Source organism: Erpetoichthys calabaricus, chromosome 17 (assembly GCF_900747795.2).
Source record: "Erpetoichthys calabaricus chromosome 17, fErpCal1.3, whole genome shotgun sequence".
NCBI lineage: Eukaryota > Metazoa > Chordata > Cladistia > Polypteriformes > Polypteridae > Erpetoichthys > Erpetoichthys calabaricus.
The window spans coordinates 42,079,680-42,101,691 of NC_041410.2; the positions used below are offsets into that span (position 1 = coordinate 42,079,680).

The window sequence follows — 22,012 nt, forward strand, 5'->3', positions numbered from 1 at the left end:
TGCACATTAAAAAAAATTAAATTATAATCTATACTAATAAAAGGCAAAGCCCTCACTGACTCACTCATCACTAATTCTCCAACTTCCCATGTAGGTAGAAGGCTGAAATTTGGCAGGCTCATTCTTTACAGCTTACTTACAAAAGTTAAGCAGGTTTCATTTTGAAATTCTACGCATAATGGTCGACAACTTCCGCCATGTTAAACTTTCTTATTTATGGCCCCATCTTCACGAAATTTGGTAGGCGGCTTCCCTACGCTAACCGAAACCGATGTATGTACTTATTTCGGTGGTATGACGCCACTGTTGGCCGCCATATTGAACTTTCCAATGGTCTTTGTTAGTTATGGGCCCATCTTCAAGAAATTTGGTTCCCAACGCTAACTGAATCCTACTTACGTACATATATACATCCATAGCCTGCAGCTCGGTCGCCATGTGAGGCAGCATTGGGTCCCGCACGCCTCCCACGTAGTTGGCTGCCTGCCTATATAAGGCCGTCCGTCACTCCGGTCTCTTCATTCCCATCCTTGCTTCGCCACGGTATTCACGTCTCCCTGCTGATAACTGCAGCCTTTTTATTTAATCCACTGCTTCTCCACTGTTTTATTGTTTGTGTATTGCGATTATAGTTATTGTGTAGGTATTTTAGACTTAGTTTACATTGTTCAGGTATCTATTTACTTTATCGTTCCAACCGTACCCCCATTAACATGTCTATCGAGGTGATCACCATCGATCAAACAACTGTCACTTACCGAGTGGTTTCCATGCCCGGAGATGGCGACTGCCTTTTCCATTCCCTGTGTTACATATTGCACGGCCATATCAGGCTCACTCTTGTTATACGGAGGAACATTGGGTCTTATGTATTGAATGACTGGGACAGGTTCAAGGTGTGGACTGATGACGGTACAGGAGATAATTATACTACACAGGAGCACTATAAGAGTGAAATGCTTAAGCCCTTCACCTATGGTTCTGCATGTGAGTTGATGGCTGCTGCTGAATTGTTCGGTTGTCGCTTTCAAGTGTACTGAAATAGCCAAACATTTTACACCTTTGGACAACCGCCAATGCCTCTTAAACATCTTAGATTCAAAGGTGATGATTTGAGTAGTGGACACTTTGATGTTTATGAATGTTTAAACTCTCAAAAGCTGGATGCGAAGTATCGATGAAACCCATTTCAATTCAAACGCCTCCAATTTCCAGTAAGACTCTATTTTGCAATGACAATTAAGTCTCAGGGACAGACCCTACAAAAGGTTGGCATTGATTTGAGGCAAGATTGCTTTTCACATGGCCAACTATACGTTGTATGCTCAAGAGTAAGCTCAGCACACAGCTTGGTCATATTACAACCGGAGGGCCGAACTGACAATGTGGTATACAAAGAGATCCTTAAATAATTATTGGTATATTTTCCCTCCGTTTAAAAAGGTTTACTTTCTTAATAAAAATTTTAAAGCACTACTTCGCCGCTGCGAAACGCGGCTATTTCGCTAGTTTAAATTATAAAAGCTATGTAGGATCAGGACTAGATGCTTAAAATGTAAACTACTGACTGGAAACTTCCAATATAAATAAAATTTATTATTGTTATACAGAGTCTGCTCGACAGTTATTGGCACTCCTGATAAAGATGAGCAAAAAAAGATCTTAAAAAAAAAAAAAAAAAATTAACCTTTTAGTGACTTACCTTAATTTCACGTAACAAAAAAAAAATCCAACCTTCAACTGAAGCAAATTTATTCTGAGAAAAAACAATTCCCCATCAAGAAATAATTTTTAACAAAACCACACAGGCCACAATTACTGGCATCCCTACATTTAATACTTTGTGCAACCTCTTTGCCAATAAAACAGCAGAGTCTTCTCCTATAACATCTTATAAAGGTTGGAGTATATAGACCAGGGAATCTGAGACCATTTTTTTTTTTACAGAAATCATTCCACATTATTCAGGCTCCTAGGTCCTCTTCATCTTATCCCACAAGCTTTTAATTGCGTTTTGGACAGAGGACTGAGATGGCCATGACAGAAGCTTGATTTTGTATTTCCTAAACCATTTTTGTGGTAATATGGACATATATTTCGGACCATTGTCCTACTGAAAGATCCAGCAACAACCCAATTTTAGTTTCTTGGCAGACAGTGCCAGATTTACACTTAAAATATTTTGGCAGTTCCTAACAAGGCTCTCAATGCCTTTGAAGGAAAAATATCCCCACGACATTAAAGAACATCCACAATACTTGACAATGGGGAAAGAGGTTCTTTTCAGCATTGCCATCCTCCTTTTTTGCCAAACCTACCTTGAGCGTTTCCAAAAAACTATTATTGACCATAGAACAATAATAGCATTTAGGAAACTCCAGGAGCTTACCTTAGTGCATGACTGTTGAACTCCAGGCCTGGAGTGCCGCAGTGGCTACAGGTTTTCATTCTAACCCTTTTCCTAATCAGTGACCAGTTTCACTGCTAATTCATTTTTTCCCTTCATTTTAGTAGCTCTGTTAGAAGGATTCAGTCCTCTGAATTGATTCGTTTCCTCATTAAATGACAGCCAAACAGAAATGAGACGTGAACCAAGCCAAAAGATGACCAACTTAACCTGGGGCTTCAAACTCCAACCAGTTTCTTAATGAGAAGCCAATGCTTGATGTTAATTAAATCCGTTATTTAATTATTCATTCTGCCACAGCAGACATTTCTAAAACTGATGATTATGTTTTTTTTTCTAAGAGCACCATCAAGATGTTTTGATGACCTGAGAGATCAGCCTTACTGAGGCCTCCACCTTTCTCTCTTTTCAGATTCTGTGTAATGGGCACAGGTGAGCTGGTCATGTGGCCGCTTGTTTCGTGTCTCATTATTGTTTGGCCGCTAATTAAGAAAAAAGAAACAACTAAGGGGACTGAGTCAAGCTAATGAAAAGAAATAATTAGCAAAAGACTGGTCACTAATTAAGAAGATGGTTAGAATGAAAACCTGCAGCCAATGCAGCCCTCCAGGACTGGAGTTCAACACCATTGCCTTAGTGGTTTTTTTCGGGCATGCCTTAAAAATCATCTGTTGGCATGGAGGTGGCATCTGATGGTAGTCTTTAAAGGCTTGGTGACCTCAAGGTACTACTTCCTGTATTTTCCAACAGTGATCCTAAAGTTTTTTTTTTTTTTTTTTTTATAAAAACACCACACCTCTCAGCTGCTCACTGTGCATGGGGGCAAAATAAACTTGGGCTCTCTTTCAAGTAATTTGGTAACAGCTGATTTTAACTAATTTTTGCCTTAACTATTGATATAGGCATTTTCTGGCAAGTAGCTATTTTTTTATAGCCATACTCTAACTTAAGAAGGTCAACACACCTCTCTCTCATTAGACATGTCTGTTATCTTATCATTCCCATGTTGATGAATGAATAAGGGAATATGGCCTCTGTGCAACTGCATATTTATACCCCAGTGAAACTTCACGTCATGGATTACTGCTTAAAATTTCAACATACACTGTCAGGTTATAAAAAAAGTTTTGAACAGATCCTCTAAGGGAGAATTTTATTTTTTTCAATTTCAAATAGTATACAACATCAGTTACCCACGGACTTAAAAAGAGGATTTTGTTGAAAAACAGCTTTATGTTTACTTATGATGTTTAAAGTATTTAAACTGATCTGAGAGGATAGAAGGGAAGGTTTCCAATCTAATGTGTGCTAGAGAGTTCATTGGAAAGAGCACACTTTTACTCAAATTAATTTTAAGGCCAGATATCTTTTGAAATTCTGCTAGTACATTTAGGGCTGTAGGCACAGAATTTTGTGGGTCTGATATATACAGTACCATATCATCTGTTCACTGGCAAACTTAAGACGGGCCTGTACATGCGCCTTCTTGACCTTGCAGGCACTGCAAGATTTCAATCCATTACAGCATAGTGTGTTACCAATGGTTTTCTTGGTGACTGTGGTTCCCAACTGCCTTCAGATCATTAAGATCCTCCTGTGCAGTTTTGGGCTGATCTCTCACCTTTCTCATGATTGCCGAAGCAAGATCTTGCATGGAGCTCCAGATTGAGGGCGATTGATGGTAATTTTATATTTCTTCCATTTCTGAATAATCGCACCAACAGTTGTCACCTTCTCACTAAGCTTCTTGCTGATGGTCTTGTAGCCCAGTCCAGGTCTTCAATCTTGTCCCTGACATCCTTTGACAGCTCTTTGGTCTTGCCCATGGTGGTGGAGAGTTTGGAATGGAAGAAATGGATTCTGTGGGCAGGTGTGCTTTATACACAATCAGTTGAGATCAGGAGTTAACTGTAATTGATTGATTGATTGTAAATTGTGCGCCACATGGGCACATAGCCTATCTGTGGGAGCCAGAATTCTTGCTGGGTTGTAGAGGATCAAATACTTATTTCTCTCACTGACATGAAAATCAGTTTTATAACTTTAATGTGTTTTTCTGGATTGTTGGTTGATATTCTGTCTCCATTAAAATGAAACTACCATAAAATGAGAGACTGTTCATTTTTTTTTTTGTAAGTGAGCAAACTTACAAATTCAGCAGGGGATCAAATTTTTATTTCCCCACTGTATACTGGTGATGCATTATCATACTTTGGTTGATAATCAATAAACAGGCTTAACTTACATACAGAATGAACTACAGCAATAGTGGCACAGCAATGAAACTAATAAGTTTAACAAAAAGTTGTTGGTGCAACTCCAGAACTTCTCCTGACCCTCACAACTCAATAAGTAAAACTGAAAATATCAGCTATCATGTTTAAAAAAAGACTTCTAAAATGCATCAAGTTCTTGGCTCTAGGCAGTAAGTAAAAAAGCTTGTTTTAGATTGTATTAAGACAAATATTAAAAAAGTTAAACATATCTGAATAACATTTCTCACCAGATACCACTGCTGTGAAAATTTTGGATCAGAAGGCTCAATATATAGATCTCTCTTTTTTCGTTTTTTAATGACCTGCTGCTCCGTCCATCTCACCTAGATGAGAAACAACAACAAAAAAAAAAACAACCTCAAGACCATACATGCCATTAAAATCACATAGTGGTAGATACAGCTGTATGTGATCTCAAACAACGCGACAACATTTTGAATTTTGAAATGGTTAAAAATAAAAACAATTGGTGTTTTTCATGGAGCATCTTTGGAACGGACTGTTTTACTCGCTATGCTGTTTCCCACTGATTTGAGTTATGCTGTGTTATGTTTTGCTTCTTATATACTGTATGTTTAAAAGAAGAAAATGAAATGCTTACAAACACAAAGATAGAATATACATACATACATACATACATACATACACTTGTGATGAGGAAACACCTACAAAGATGGAGGTAATGCAGATATATAAGTATATAACAGGACTAAGGAACTGGCCTTAAAAGTACTACATCTGGGAATGAAGAAAAAAACTTGCAAATAAAAAATAATGCTTGTTACCTTTTTTCTGACTGTGTGCAATTTTAAAGTAAAAAAAAAAAAAAAAAAAGTACCGATTATAACCCAGGTTTTTATAATTTGCCTTTTAAACTAGTTATTTCTAGAATATTTCTGATTTTACTCAGAAATTCATTACAGGCGAGTCTTCATAATGCATATTTAGTTTTAGTGTAGCTTTTATTTGAGAATGACATTTCTATTTTATTTTAATAAATACACTAGGATTCCCACATGAGGGGACGTGGTTTCTGTGGTTTCAGTTATCCACCGTTTATTGTGGCCTGAAAATATTAAATTGAAAATTACAGAAATAAACAATTCTTCAGTATCAAATTGCACACCTTTCTAAGCAAATATTTTCACCACTTTGGATAAACAGCAACATGTCTGCATCACTGCTTTCTGGGCACAGCACGCAGTGAGAAAACAGCATGCCTCGGTGTCAGATGTCACTTTAACACTAACGTGTCAAGCACAATATAAAGGAGCCTTCAGCCTCCAGCATTCTTGTTTTCCAAATTAGTTGTCACATTACAGCAGTGGTCATGCCGGAAGGACTCCTATAGTGAAGTCGAGAGTGATTTTATAGGCTTACCAGTAGGGATGGGCCGATGGTCGATGATATTGTCCATTGCTAATTGGCCAGACACATCGATGTATATAAACATTGTCGCGTGGTTCCAAACATTTGCAGAAATTTCCTCAAAGTTTTTATTTTTTCCTCATGTGCCTCACAAGAAAGCTGTCTGAACATAATTAAGCACAATTTTTTTCTATAGAAAATGGACATGCTGTTTTTAGAATGTGAGAAAAATGTGCATTTGAATAATTAAAAATATAGCATTTTGTCTTTTTGTGCCGGTAGACAATTATTCAAATAAACTGAATACTGAGGAAGACTACTTTTCGGCTTTGATGGTAATGGAGAGTCAAGATTTTTTAGCAATTTATAAGCTTTAAATGAATCAATGTTAGATCACCTTCGTATTAAAGGACCTCACTAACAGCGGTATATGGTAATGTTAAGTGTTCTGCTACAATCTCTAACACAAGAATCACCAAGGACTGTGGATAGCATGTTCAACAAAATATTAGCCATGAGTTAAAAAAAAAAAAAATAAATACTGTATAAAGAAAAGTATGTGCTTATTTACATTTCCCAGGAAAAACATTCATATATAGTGCAAAGTTGACTGTCTTACTCACTTAACAAAAATATTTCTACTTTAGTTAAGCTGAAATTTATTCAGAAAGGTACATCAGTAACCTAAACAAAGCTAGTAACGCTAGGAATTATACAGTCAAAGTAACCAAACCTTGTAATCCACAAACAACAGAAACTGAAGAAAAAAAAAAAAAAATACTCAATAGTACCATAAAACTATAAGCATTTCAATTTTCACTCACCTAATTCAATCTACAATATCTATCTGTAGTAAAAAATTACCAAATGTATTTTTTAAAGCTTTTTTTTTGGTCTGGCTGGGAGATCAAATTCAATACCCTTGAAGAGGACTGACAATTTGAAAGAAGGATATGTTTAAGCACAATTTCCTCTTCAAAGTTGACAGGTTATTTAGGATTGGTAAAGTTATTTAATATATTTATGAATGTGTTTAACTTTGAACAGGACAATTCACCCACCTCGCTTTATCAACTTTTGTTATATAGTTTTATGGTAATCGACTCCTTTAATACATTTCAGACAAAACTTCATTATAAAAAAAAAAAAAAAAATTTCCACTATCACACTCATCTTTCAAAATTAAAACCATGAAATCTCACAATATTCTATTGACATACAGTAATCCCTCGCTATATCGCGCTTCGCCTTTCGCGGCTTCACTCCATCGCGGATTTTATATGTAAGCATATTTAAATATATATCGCGGATTTTTTGCTGGTTCGCGGATTTCTGCGGACAATGGGTCTTTTAATTTCTGGTACATGCTTCCTCAGTTGGTTTGCCCAGTTGATTTCATACAAGGGACGCTATTGGCAGATGGCTGAGAAGCTACCCGGCTTACTTTTCTGTCTCTCTTGCGCGGACTTTCTCTGATCCTGACATAGGGGGATTGAGCAGGGGGGCTGTTCGCACACCTAGACGATAAGGACGCTCGTCTAAAAATGCTGAAAGATTATCTTCACGTTGCTATCTTTTGTGCAGCTGCTTCCTGAAACGACATGCTGCACACTGCTTCGCATACTTAAAAGCTCGAAGGGCACGTATTGATTTTTGATTGAAAAACAAACTGTCTCTCTCTCCCTGCTCCTGACGGAGGGGGTGTGAGCTGCCGCCTTCAACAGCTTTGTGCCGCGGTGCTTACTTAAAAGCAAACAGCCCTATTGATTTGTTTGCTTTCCTCTGTCTTTCTGACAGACTCTGCTCCTGACGCGCACTCCTTTGAAGAGGAAAATATGTTTGCATTCTTTTAATTGTGAGACGGAACTGTCATCTCTGTCTTGTCATGGAGCACAGTTTAAACTTTTGAAAAAGAGACAAATGTTTGTTTGCAGTGTTTGAATAACGTTCCTGTCTCTCTACAACCTCCTGTGTTTCTGCGCAAATCTGTGACCCAAGCATGACAATATAAAAATAACCATATAAACATATGGTTTCTACTTCGCAGATTTTCTTATTTCGCGGGTGGCTCTGGAACGCAACCCCCGCGATGGAGGAGGGATTACTGTATTCGTCATAATTCTCAAAATATTCTCAAAAATACTTCCAAATGTACCAATAATATTGAGCAACTATGAAAATCACACAGCAACACTCAAACCTCATTACAAAAATTGACAAAGTCACCACCTTACCAAATGTCTGAGGGACTTTAAAACCTGAATAAATTTAACAAGCCAAACTGCAATACGCAAGATTATTTTTTTGCCAAATGAGAGAAACTACAAGATCATCCTCAAATACACAGGAAAACAAAATCAAAACACACCTAAAGTGCTTGAACGGTGAATCAACTCCAATTTTATGACAATTTGTTAATAGGTATATGAATGAAACCAAAATAGAAATGTCCATAAGGAATGTTATTTTGAATTAAGGGGGTAGAATGAAAACCAGATCAAGCAGGTTAAGAATTTACCTTGGGCTCAAGCTGTAGTTTAAGGTGCAGAGAACGATGTCCTGAAAGAGATCGCTTTCTTACTGCATTGTGGTGAAAATGATAGTAGTTTCCAAAGATCTAGGGGGAAAAAAAAAAAATAAAAACAGAAAAATATTGTAAACCTCAGGAAAAGCACAGAACAAATTTAAGACAAATCACAATTTCATTTCTGTCCCTATGTAATTATAACAGTTTTGCATCATTACCAATTTTAGTTCTACAGGTCAGTTCAGACCTTTCAGGCTGGGAATCTTGGCCTGCCACCACAGAAACCGTGCTACTATTCAGCTCCTCCTATTACAGCTGTAATGTTGGCAATCATGTACAGTGGAACCTCTGTTCACGACCAAATTCTTTCCAAACCTCTGGTCATAAACCGATTTGGTCGTGAACCGAAGCAATTTCCCCCATAGGATTACATGTAAATACAATTAATCCGTTCCAGACCGTACAAACTGTATGTAAATATATATTTTTTTTAAAGATTTTTTAAGCACAAATATAGTTAATTACACCATAGAATGCACAGTATAATAGTAAAGTAATGTAAAAACATTGAATAACACTGACACAAAAACTCTCTCTCTCATTGCAGCAGTTCGCGCTATAGCCTTACAATCCGATCGTTGTATAAACGCTTTTTTTTTTTTTTTTTTTAATATAAATGAGTTTTAAGCACAGGTGGAAAAAAAAGGAACATTTGAAAAAATCCAAACTTTATTTAAAAGCCAACCAAGACAGTAACATTGCAGGAGTTCAGGCTAATAGCATTACAACCCGATCACTAGGGGTGGGCGGTATGACCAAAATTCTATATCACGGTATTTTTCTAAATTATCCCGGTATTCGACGGTATTTTTTTCCCCATGCATGAGTGGATGTTAGCCAGTAATTCCAGTGGAAAATGTGGTTAAGAATAACCTATTCCACTGTCAAGAGTATTGTACAAAAAAAACATTTTAATGTGCACACAAGTATTAATACAGGTTTGCATTGCCGCATAAAGTGATAGTTTTCAAGGGGGTGACACTAATGGAGAAGGTATCACATTGCATGACAGATGCAGTCAAAATATAGAACCTTTTTATTGAACAAATTTTGCAAAAACTTAAACTATAATTTTGACAACATATTTTCAACCATACAAAGAGGCATTTAGTGCTTGTCAAAAGTTGTATTGCACTGAACATGTCTTAGAAAAGGAATAAATAGTAAATATTTTTTGTAAACAAACTACACTTTGTTAATGTTAACAATCTCTGTCCACTGACACGTTAAAGTGACTTTTTAAACAACTTTATCATCATTAAACTGCATAATATTTAAACTAATAAATAATAACAATAAAATAAATAATAGTATTATTACTGATAGTTGCACTATTATGTTCAGTGTAGAGAACTTTATCGCAGGTGTGACGAGGCTCCAAAAAACTGGATGTATGAATGGGTATCGCACAGGTTTAACTTAAATATTGTATAAATGTTGGGTTTGTGATCTGGTGGTCGGAGACACGAACACAGAATTCAATGCATGTTCTTCTGAGCGGGCTTTTATTGCACGCGTGCTGTCTCTATCTGATGTACTAAAACCCCAGTTCCTATCCGTCCTTTTTCTTTCTCCACATAACCAATCACCACACGATAAACGTCTTTGTGAAATTAAAACTAGTTATAAACTTAGCCCACGGAGTGTTCAGAACTTTAAAAATATCTTCGTTATACATGTTTAATTATGCCATCCATTCAGAGTTGCGCCCATCTCTGAACAAGTCGCCAGCACATCAAAGGATGAATATAAGCAAAACATACACTAGCAAGGTCAATATAGCACAACAAAACCCCACAACCTACATGACTTTGAAAGGAAACTGAAGCGCCGAGTAAACCCACCAGAAAAACATGCAAATGCAAGGCAGGCACGCCGCCGTGCCCCCATATGATTAATGCATGCTTTAATGCATTTCACCATGAAAATTATATTAAGTATTTATTTTAGCATTCTAAATGTTCAGAGAGAAGGAAGATCATGAAGTGAATGTATTCTGTGCGGGGTTCGCTGCCGGCGCCTCCTCTTAGTGCAAGAAGTAGTCCGTTTAAGAATCACTTAACACAAAGCATTTAATGTGCTATATAACTTAAGATGGGGTTTGAAAACATGTCGTCACGCTATTACACAGTACCCAGGTACATTACACTGTATTGAAAACAAATAAAACAAGTACAACTTGGCTTGCAGTATTATCCAGTAGTATAGAAACAGTATTTACACATCTGACCATTTAAAACTAAAGTATCTCCAGGCTCTTTTTTTTTTTTGTCCATTTTCACCACGCAGCATTCCTATGCTACCGCCCACTATTTGGTGGTGTAGCAGTGAAAAAGAGCCCTAGTGCAACAAATCTGTGTTTAGCGGTGTAGCAGTGAAAAAGGTCCCCACTTGAACAGTTTCCCGCTGCGCCACGTTCCGAACGTCGTTTAGGCAATTTAAACCGGTGTTGCGGTATAAGAAAAATCCATATCATAAAAAAAATAAAAACGGTTTTCGGTATGAACCGGTATACCGCCCAGCACTACCGATCACATTAAACATGCTTTTTAATTGAGTTTTAAGCACAGGGGGGGGGGGAAAAAAGGAACATTTGAACAAATCCGAACTTTATTTAAAAGCCAACCAAGACAGTAACATTGCAGGAGTTCAGGCTAATAGCATTACAACCCGATCGCATTAAACACGCTTTTTAAATGAGTTTTAAGCACATGGAAAAAAATAAACATTTGAAAAAAAGAGAAAAGTAACATTGCAACACTTTCTTCTCACCACTCTTCACTTGCTTAGAAGCCATGATTAACTGCAAAAGCACACGAAATACTGTAGAGCACAAAGAGTTCACAGGTAAAGCACGCACGTCTGACTGAGAACAATGAACAGAGAGAGGCTGAACACGTGCTTAAATACAGTAATCGGCGCGTACGAACCGGAAGAGAAATGAAATAGAGCACAAAGACTTCACAGCGAAAGCACACACGCATGTGCAAGCACTCACGTCTGACCGAGAACAATGCAACAGGTGTGGAAATCATCGACGCGCACAAACCGAAAGGGAAACTGGCTTGTTCGTATACCGAGTGTGTGGTTGTGAACCGAGGCAAAAGTTTGGCGAATGTTTTGGTCGTAAACCGAGTTGTACGTGTACCGAGACGTTCGTGAACCAAGGTTCCACTGTACCTAGATAAGATTAAATTATTCCATGTGCTCATGTAATACAGCGACTCATCTTTGGCCAAGTCTCCTGCTGCATCACTTCTGGGATTACCTGCGTATTGATAAAGTTGATGCGGACCTTTGGGGGTGGGGCTGTTTACATGTTTAGCAACTTTGAATATTAAAGCAGTTTAGTAAATTACAAAACTGTTAGCACCCAAGACTCATCCCACCCTTCACAATGCACTTCAGAGATAACATTTTCTGTAAAATTTTTGTCAAATTACAGATTGATACTGTAGATCAATACTAAACAACCAAACGGAGTATTGTTAATAGCAGACCAGGTAAAATGGACTGCAGAACCCTTCATCAGTTCTCATTTTTGCATGAACAATCAGAGCTTCTAAAAATAGAAAGTGTTCATGCACCAGTACCTTTTATAACACTGGTATGAAAGCAAGCATGAGGTTATAGTTGGGCGGTAAGCAAAAAAAAAAAAAAAAAAGCTTAAGATTGGAGTGCATAGTATGGACACACTGATAAATGTCAGAACTTTCTTGGGTTCAGGAAACATTGAGTACCATAAAATGTTTATCTTCACATACAGCAGTTGTTGATATCAGCGGGTTCTTGCTGCTTCAGCAATTATAACCATAGATGGCAAGAGTTCCAGGTGAGCTGCATTTTCTGTTCATAGGTAGAGTGGTGGAGTGTAGAGCATTATGTTGATCTCCACCACTTCTTAGAGAGTGAGACTTTTTGAAATGCTGCATCTAAAAGCAATGCAAATGTTCTTATGGGTTTCTCTCTTTCTTTGTTCCTAGAAAGGCTGCAACAGGGACACACTTCTTTGACTTAAGTGTCCAGAAGCTTAGGACTGCTGTTTGAATTTAGTACTTCAGACATCATTTATACAGAGATGTGAATCTACACGTAATGTGACTTAATTCACAGCAAATGCAATCTTCCATAATAAAAAGACATGCTGATGTATTTCAAGAAGTGAATTAGGTAAAGTATATTAAGCGACATGTCTTGACGAATGGTTTCCCTTGCTTACTATGGTTTTTGTTTTATTAATAAATAACCATATTTTGCATCTAGGGATTAGCTTTGGAATTCTAAATATTTGTTAAAGGTAGCACTCTTACACAGGTTGCTACCTTCTTAGCCTTAACTCTAATGGGAGATAAGCAAACACATGTAAACTAAAAGTGGTGTACTCTGCATTGCGTAATTAAATCTTATCTAGTTTAAAAACTTTTACCTGAATCTGCCATTCAAATTCCTTTACTTATTTCCTTTTATCAAGCCGATAGGAGGCTGAGGGGCTTAAAATTGAACAAATCTTCAGAACTCAAAAAGCAAATTACAAGCTACACGTTTCATCTTTGCTGTACTGCTGCCTGCAGTCACAGAGACAGAGGAAGTTGCAACAAAGAAAAAAGGCATCCTAATAATAAACTGGAGTATGCATGCTGCACATTTGAAATCCCACCTCCCAGCATTTAGAACATCAACAAGATACATGTGTAAAGAACTATTTGATACTTCTAGTATTCAGCATAATCACAAAAACATGCTGAAAATGAAACCAGAATGTTTCAAGCTTCTGCAATTGAACATTCAAATTCAAAAATCTGTGCAAACATTTACAAGTTTCCGATTCTTATATAACGTTTGCCAAATTTCTTGAATTTTAGCATTCCTAACGGACAAGCACAAATTCTCTAATGCAGCCCTACTATTATTAATGTATTAATAATAAATATATATTAATATATATAATAATAATAATATGTATTCATTTCCCATCCCTGGGTGTTGTATCAAAAGGAGAAGCATTCTCAGAACCCCAAGAAGGAAATGGTACTATGCTATTGCAACAGACAAATTTAAGCATTTAACTACATGATTAAGCTGGCAATATGGTTCGACTTCATATGTTTTAAATTTTCTCTGTCAGCTATAGTATAGAAAGATGAGTACATTTTTTATCATTTGCTTTTGAAATGTCTGTTAGAGATCTTGGATGTCAGGAAACCATGTGTTATATTTGCTAATCTTAACACGGCTACATTATATTTGACATACTTCGTTGAGACAATCTCATTAGAGAATTTACTTGCAGTATGTGCAAACAGGTTGAAGATCAAAATTAACACTTTCTGAAAAGTGTTATTTTCTCAACACCCTTTTAACAATGTTTACCATCAGCTTCCAACTAAAGTGCAAGAGTTTTAAAACACTACAGAATTATAATCCAAAAAAAACTAGTAGTTGCTGAAAAATATGCTGCAAATATAGGGAAATACACTTTAAAAATCAACGTTTTTGATAAATACTGAGGCAAAGGTAAACCCACAATACTTATGATGATGATGTGTATACCTCTAAATAGAGCCATTAGATTAAAACTGATACAGCGATTTTAACCTGTCTTTTCACATACATTTTTTTTTTAATCTGTGCATCGTAAATCTATTTTCAGGAACCTAAAATAATGATAAATCTCCTAGTTCATTTAGCATGTTTAATGACCTTCTCACTAAAAGAACTATGAAAACAACAGTGTTGGGGTAATGCGTCAAAAGCAATGAGCTACATTGTCAGACCACTGAGAAAATGGCATATTTTATTGAATTTATATATATAAAAAAAAAAAAATCCATGCTTTACTACCGAAACTTATTTCTGATACTTGCTCTACTTGCAAAAGTACTGCATTTATTCACTAGCTCTTGTACATATGGCACAGTCCATCAGGTATTAGATAGATAGGGAGGGGGGGTTAAGCACATGCATGACATAGCCAAGCAGAAATGAGTGTGTTGCGTGCATTCCAGTAAAAGAAACCTAACAAAAATCGAGCCACTAGCTGTTGATATTAAGGATACACAGTATACCAGTACTGAAAAACTATCAAAGTACTAGCATTTTGTTAATTCTTAATACCATAAGTAAGTGGGAGTACCCAAGCACCTCATGCTCAGTCTTGTTAGCATGTTTGCAACTGCCAAAACATCCCCCACTAAAGAAATACACCAAGTTTGACTTATGAAGGGGAAAACCCCAATGCACTTTTTTAAAGTATATAATACAAAAGCACTGTAGGCTCCAAGGGTGAATGCCCCAACCCCACTGTATTGATTTATGGAGTGAGGCAAGGAAGAAAAGTGCATGCTTGTGCAGTGGCGCAGATAGGCTACTGTGAGAAATGGGTGCTGGGTAAGGAATTCTGTTATTTGCATCAGTATGGTTTTTTTTACCGACTTCTGAAAGCTAGTATCAATACTGAAGTCAAACATTTTACTACCAATCCAACATTAATAGATATTTTGAATTGATGAAGTCTGGTGGCACAGTGCTCAGTACTCATAACATGTTGGGAATGGATGTTTACTTCACAAAAAAGATAAAGGACAAAAAACAAACACACACAAAAACAATCAAATTTGGCTGTTTTTCTGGTCAGTTTTTGCTCATATGGGTTTAGAAATTAAATGAAACAATCAAATTTGGCTGTTTTTCTGGTCAGTTTTTGCTCATATGGGTTTAGAAATTAACAAAAGCTCAGTTAAGTATGCAGCTTTTTATACAAAAGAGAAAGTAATACAAAAGTAACACGTGGTTTGTAATGCACCACATTTTATATTAGGAAAGCAAAACCATATTTATCATAAGCTACCACCTCATGGTGAGCATGATGAACCTAACTAACAAGCAGTTCTGTTCTGTGGGATGGAGTATTACTTTAACATGAGCTGATAACTTTTAGTGATACTTTGCTAACTGAGCATCAGCTGATTTGTTCCTGTACTAATTCTTTAACATCAAATCAGCCGTATACTTTAGAAATAGCTTAAGATTTCCTGATACTTACTAGAGGACACCATTGTTATAGATCATAAATATACATTGCTTGAACTAAATTCATTTAGTAGAATCATGTCATCTACAAGTGATTTAGCACTGGGTTCCCCAGAAACATGCGGTGCAGTAGAGGAAGAGGGACTGGTTGCTCTTGAATAGTCCTCCACGCCAGTTCATCCTCCAAGTGTAAACCTCTGGCTTTCCCAGACCCACTGAAACTCTGATTTGCTGTTGTATTGCCACATTTAGGAGGGATTCTGACTTAATCCCACAGATGACAGCCTCACACAACTGACTCCTCAGCCAAGCTCATACAACATATGTCTAAACCTGCGGTTCCTTTCATACCGAGCAGGATTGCTATTGTGACACCACATCATCAGTAAGGTAAAAACTAACCTGTCTCATGACCGTCTAAGTTATACAGTAGGGGTAAAGACAAGGTCACTGCCAATATTTCCTTGGCCCAAAGTACAGCATTTACCACAGATAGTAAAACAAGCTGCATAACCGAGTTACAGTTAGGTCCATAAATATTTGGACAACTTTTTTCCAATTTTGGTTCTGTACATTACCACAATGAATTTTAAATGAAACAACTCAGATGCAATTGAAGTGCAGACTTTCAGCTTTAATTCAGTGGGGTGAAAAAAACAATTGTAGAAAAATTTGAGGCAAGTAAAGCATTTTTTTTTTTTAACACAATCCCTTCATTTCAGGGGCTCAAAAGTAATTGAACAAATTAAATAACTGGAAATAAAATGTTCATTTCTAATACTTGGTTGAAAACCCTTTGCTGGCAATGACAGCCTGACGTCTTGAACTCATGGACATCGCCAGATGCTGGGTTTCCTCCTTTTTAATGCTCTGCCAGGCCTTTACTGCAGCGGCTTTCAGTTGCTGTTTGTGGGCCTTTTTGTCTGAAGTTTAGTCTTCAACAAGTGAAATGCATGCTCAGTTGGGTTAAGATCAGGTGACTGACTTGGCCATTCAAGAATTTTCCACTTCTTTGCTTTAATAAACTCCACGGTTGCTTTGGCTGTATGTTTTGGGTCATTGTCCATCTGTATCATGAAACGCCGCCCAATCAATCTGACTGCATTTAGCTGGATTTGAGCAGACAGTATGTCTCTGAACACCTCAGAATTCATTCGGCTGCTTCTGTCCTGTGTCACATCATCAATAAACACTAGTGTCCCAGTGCCACTGGCAGCCATGCACGCCCAAGCCATCACACTGCCTCCACCGTGTTTTACAGATGATGTAGTTATGCTTTGGATAATGAGCTGTTCCACGCCTTCTCTATACTTTTTTCTTGCCATCATTCTGGTAGAGGTTGATCTTGGTTTCATCTGTCCAAAGAATATTTTTCCAGAACTGTGCTGGCTTTTTTAGATGTTCTTTAGCAAAGTCCAATCTAGCCTTTCTATTCTTGAGGCTTATGAGTGGCTTGCACCTTGCAGTGCACCCTCTGTATTTACTTTCATGCAGTCTTCTCTTTATGGTAGACTTGGATATCAATACGCCTACCATCTTGAGAGTGTTGCTCACTTGGTTGGCTGTTGTGAAGGGGTTTCTCTTCACCATGAAAATGATTTTGCGATCATCCACCACCGTTGTCTTCCGTGGACGTCCAGGTTTTTTTGCGTTGCTGAGTTCACCAGTGCTTTCATTCTTTCTCAGGATGTACCACACTGTAGATTTTGCCACTCTTTAACATTGTAGCAATTTCTCGGATGGGGTTTTTCCATTTTCGCAGCTTAAGGATGGCTTCTTTCACCTGCATGGAGAGCTCCTTTGACCACATGTTGTCTGTTCACAGCAAAATCTTCCACATGCAAGCACCACACCTCAAATCAACTCCAGGCCTTTTATCTGCTTAACGGATAATGACATAACGACGGACTTGCCCACACCTGCACATGAAATAGCCTTTGAGTCAATTGTCCAATTACTTTTGAGCCCCTGAAATGAAGGGATTGTGTTAAAAAATGCTTTAGTTGCCTCACATTTTTATGCAATCATTTTGTTCACCCCACTGAATTAAAGCTGAAACTCTGCACTTCAACTGCATCTGAGTTGTTTCATTTAAAATTCATTGTGGTAACGTACAGAACCAAAATTAGAAAAAAGTTGTCTCTGTCCAAATATTTATGGACCTAACTGTGTGTAACTATTACTTATCGCGTTACTAGCACTAACTGAGAGCTAATGTTAAACTCCACTTGTTTTAGATCAATTTTAATTTTTCTCCAAAACAGACGTCACAAGAGCCAATATTTTGGTACTAATTTAACACCAAAGTTCCAAGAATGTAACAGTACCATCTTTTTTTACAGTATTGGTAATACCAAGAACGTCAACACTGTGCTCGAGTGGGACTGCAAGTAGACAAATACTCCAGAAGTCACAATGATACAGGATACAATTGTGAGTAAAAACTACATATAAAAAGGACTCAGTATTGAGGTTACAGCACAGCATCGACACATTTCGAAAATAAAAACAGCCTTAAGTCACATCGGGAAATCCTTTGTGTTTACTTAGGAGAATTTCAGCTAGCCAAGTGCAGGAATCATACCTGTCTCTCTATTATAAAAGAAAATCCTGTGGGATGGGATGACTAGGAGACAATACGTGATCATCACGGAAGACAAATAAAAGACCTGCGAGACGAAAGAGAATGTTCACGGAGCGTCTCGCGGGGATATAGAACATGAGATTCTTGCAAAACACGACTCAGCGTTATACGTCCTGCAAGAAAGAGATTTAACCATGCCCGGGGCCGGAAATAAAGGACAATTATTGTTTTGACAACGTCACGTGAGATAAGGCAGTGAGCCATCATTTAAAACAAGTCCACAGACATCTAACCAAGCAGTTATTGGATTGCTTTTGGCAGACACACATCATGTGCTGCCAGCTCTTAAAACAACGACATGCGACAACCATAACAGGCAGCTCGCCAGTAGCAGAAAGACAGCTGATGATCCGATGGCATATCCTTAGCGTGCGTTCAGCTGACGCCGCCCCCCCCCCCCCCCACCACCCAACGTGAGCAGCGTTATACGTCTTGCGAGAAAGAGATGTCCTTTATTTCCGGCCCCGTGCATGGTTACAAGTACAGTAATCCCTCGCTATATCGCGCTTCACATTTCGCGGCTTCACTCCATCGCGGATTTTATATGTAAGCATATTTAAATATATATCGCGGATTTTTCAATGCTTCGCGGGTTTCTGTGGACAATGGGTCTTTTAATTTCTGGTACATGCTTCCTCAGTTGGTTTGCCCAGTTGATTTCATACAAGGGACGCTATTGGCAGATGGCTGAGAAGCTACCCAGCTTACTTTTCTCTGTCTCTCTTGCGTTGACTTTCTCTGATCCTGACGTAGGGGGATTGAGCAGGGGGGCTGTTCGCACACCTAGAAGATACGGACGCTCGTCTAAAAATGCTGAAAGATTATCTTCATGTTGCTATCTTTTGTGCAGCTGCTTCCTGAAACGACATGCTGCACGGTGCTTCGCATACTTAAAAGCTCGAAGGGCACGTATTGATTTTTGCTTGCTTGTTTTTCTCTGTCTCTCTCTCTGTGCTCTTGACGGAGGGGGTGTGAGCTGCCGCCTTCAACAGCTTTGTGCCGCGGTGCTTCGCATACTTAAAAGCCAAACAGCCCTATTGATTTTCCTCTGCCTTTATGACAGTCTCTGCTCCTGACTCCTTTGAAGAGGAAGATATGTTTGCATACTTTTAATTGTGAGACGGAACTGTCATCTCTGTCTTGTCATGGAGCACAGTTTAAACTTTTGAAAAAGAGACAAATGTTTGTTTGCAGTGTTTGAATAACGTTCCTGTCTCTCTACAACCTCTTGTGTTTCTGCGCAAATCTGTGACCCAAGCATGACAATATAAAAATAACCATATACACATATGGTTTCTACTTCGCGGATTTTCTTATTTCGTGGGTGGCTCTGGAACGCAACCCCCGCAATGGAGGAGGGATTACTGTATTGTTTTTACAAAAGTTTTAACGTAAAAGTGAAAATAATGCATCATATGTAACAATTCCCATGAAAATAATCTCTTTAAATTGTAAATCCGTAGCAGGCACAGATCATGTGCTCTCAGCACATACAGGGTACGCACAAAGTCCGTATACCCCTATCTTTGGGAGGATTTTGAAAGCTAAAGGTTACCTCTTAGGAATCCAAAACATCTGTATGGGTCCCTCCATGATCTCTGCGTAGCCGAATGCGCCGCCAGGTTCTCCTGCTCATGTTCTGCAACATTTGCAGGGTGAATTTCTGGAACGCTGCGCGAAACCGCATGTTTCAGTTCATCGTTCGATGAATAACGGCGCTTCCGCACGTCTTCTTTGATAAACCCCCAGAGTGCATTATCTGGAGTTGTGAGATCAGGGCTTTTCGGAGGACACGGAAGAGGAGCGGGATTGTTGTTTGATCCTCGTCCGATCCAATGATTCCCAAAAACATCGTTGAGTCGATCACGCACGGTGATTGCGAAATGGGCATGTGCCCTGTCTTGTTGAAACCAAACACTGTCAAGGATGCCCTGGTTTCTCAGTTGCGGGATGAGCCAGCCATTCAATATTTCCAGATAACTGATTTGGTTTAACAGAACCATCAAAAAAATAAGGGCCAAACAAATGCTGTGCTGTCATTCCGGCTCATCACGTGTGGTGGGCTATGCTCAATTTCTTCAAAGAAATATGGATTTTCTTTTCCTCAGAAAAACATGTTTCAATTGCGGGAGCTGCGATAAATTGCACACTCGTCAGAGAACATAACCTGTTCCTTCTCAGCATTTGTTGGAAATTGGTGCAACATCAGATCACAAGCTTCCTGATGTCTGTCCAAGTCGGCATCTGATAACTCGTTAACGGACAATAGACGGCAACATTTCATTTGCAAGTCCTGTTTGATGTGTTTTCGCATTGTCGATTCCGCTATTCCCAACTCAGCAGCACGCTTACGAGTGGATTTCATTGGGGATCGTTGGACAGATTCTGCCACATCTGCACACGTTTCATGCCTTGTGGATGGTCTTCCACTTCGCGGCGCATCTCGGATGCTGCCCATTGCAAAAGCCTTCTTCTCCCACTGCAACAATATCCTCTTTGTCAGCGATGCCTTCCCAAAGCGCACAACAAAGTCATCCATGACATTTTTGATCGATTTCCCAGTAACAGGCCGCTCACGAACCCACACAGTGGCCACCAAACGCTCGTCGATCGTGAAAATACTTGTGTCACCCATCGCTTCGTCTTGGAACAACCGCCACGTTGTTGCGATTTCTTGAGCAGCAGCACCAGACGGGATGTCGGAAACACACCTCGAAATACCGGGAAGACTTGGGCTGATGTCCACAGGAACCAAATTGTCATGGTTATTCCTGTAAATGCTCCTAAAGATAGGGGTATATGGACTTTTTGCGCACCCTGTATAAAGCATACAAGAACAATATGTTCTAGATAACGCAAAGAAAAAAGAGCAGCAAGGAGAAAAGAGACCTAAAAGCGAAGAGAAAAAAGGCAGATAAGAGATTATGAAAGCAGTGGAATCTGAAAGGCTCAAACAAACGATGGAGCGATACACATGAAAGGTACAGAATATGAAAACAGTACAATTCGAAAGTATTGTAGCGTCCCAGCCAGGTTGAAGCCTTTTTTTCTTTAAGTGACTGATAGCGGGGTACTGATTGATGCGGTAAGGGGAGGCAAGACCCGGAGGAGGAGGGGTTGGAGAGGGTGCTAGACAGTTGTGTTTGGGGTAACGAAGTCGGTAATTGTTCAAGTAAAACTTTTGTGACACTTTATTACGTCAATCGCTACATTATCAAAAAAAAGATAGTAAAGATCGCATTAGCGCAAACAAAAGGTAATTAATCATCAGAGCCAGGTGCAATTGAAAAATTAGCAGGACAAAGCAACATCAGAAATAAAAGGCGAAGAGTAGAATACAAAGTCTTTTTGCCTTCGCATCATTCAATGCACAAAATGTGGATTTACACAATAATGGACCATACGCTATGAGAAACTGTGGTCCCACAACAGTTAAAGCAATGACAAGTTTAATTTCAAAGAATACACAATTCGGTCAGGTGTATATTTATGATGACGGAGAAGAGATGCAAATTTTAACAGGTGACAAGAAAGGTGATGTATATATTCTGCGAACAACATTAGACACCAAAGGAGATCGTGATATGCCATTCATATTAAAATGTTTACAGTTTACCGTGAGCATAGCTTTTGCTATGACAATTAACAAATCACAGGGACAACCATTAGAAAAAGTCAGATTATTAGAGAAACCGAAACAA

At 38.4% G+C, this 22,012-nt stretch overlaps 1 protein-coding gene across 3 annotated transcripts in view; it reads right to left on the reverse strand.

Annotated features, from left to right (window-relative positions):
- LOC114642539 (furin-1) overlaps positions 1 to 22,012 on the reverse strand; it is a 208,602-nt gene that overhangs the window by 86,490 nt on the left and 100,100 nt on the right. For all 3 annotated transcript variants that reach the window (XM_028791402.2, XM_028791404.2, XM_028791403.2), the window contains exons 3-4: positions 8,570 to 8,668; positions 4,911 to 5,006 (exon numbers count right to left, since the gene is read on the reverse strand). In XM_028791402.2, coding sequence (XP_028647235.2) covers positions 4,911 to 5,006; positions 8,570 to 8,668 — 195 coding nt within the window. The remainder of the gene's footprint in view (positions 1 to 4,910; positions 5,007 to 8,569; positions 8,669 to 22,012) is intronic.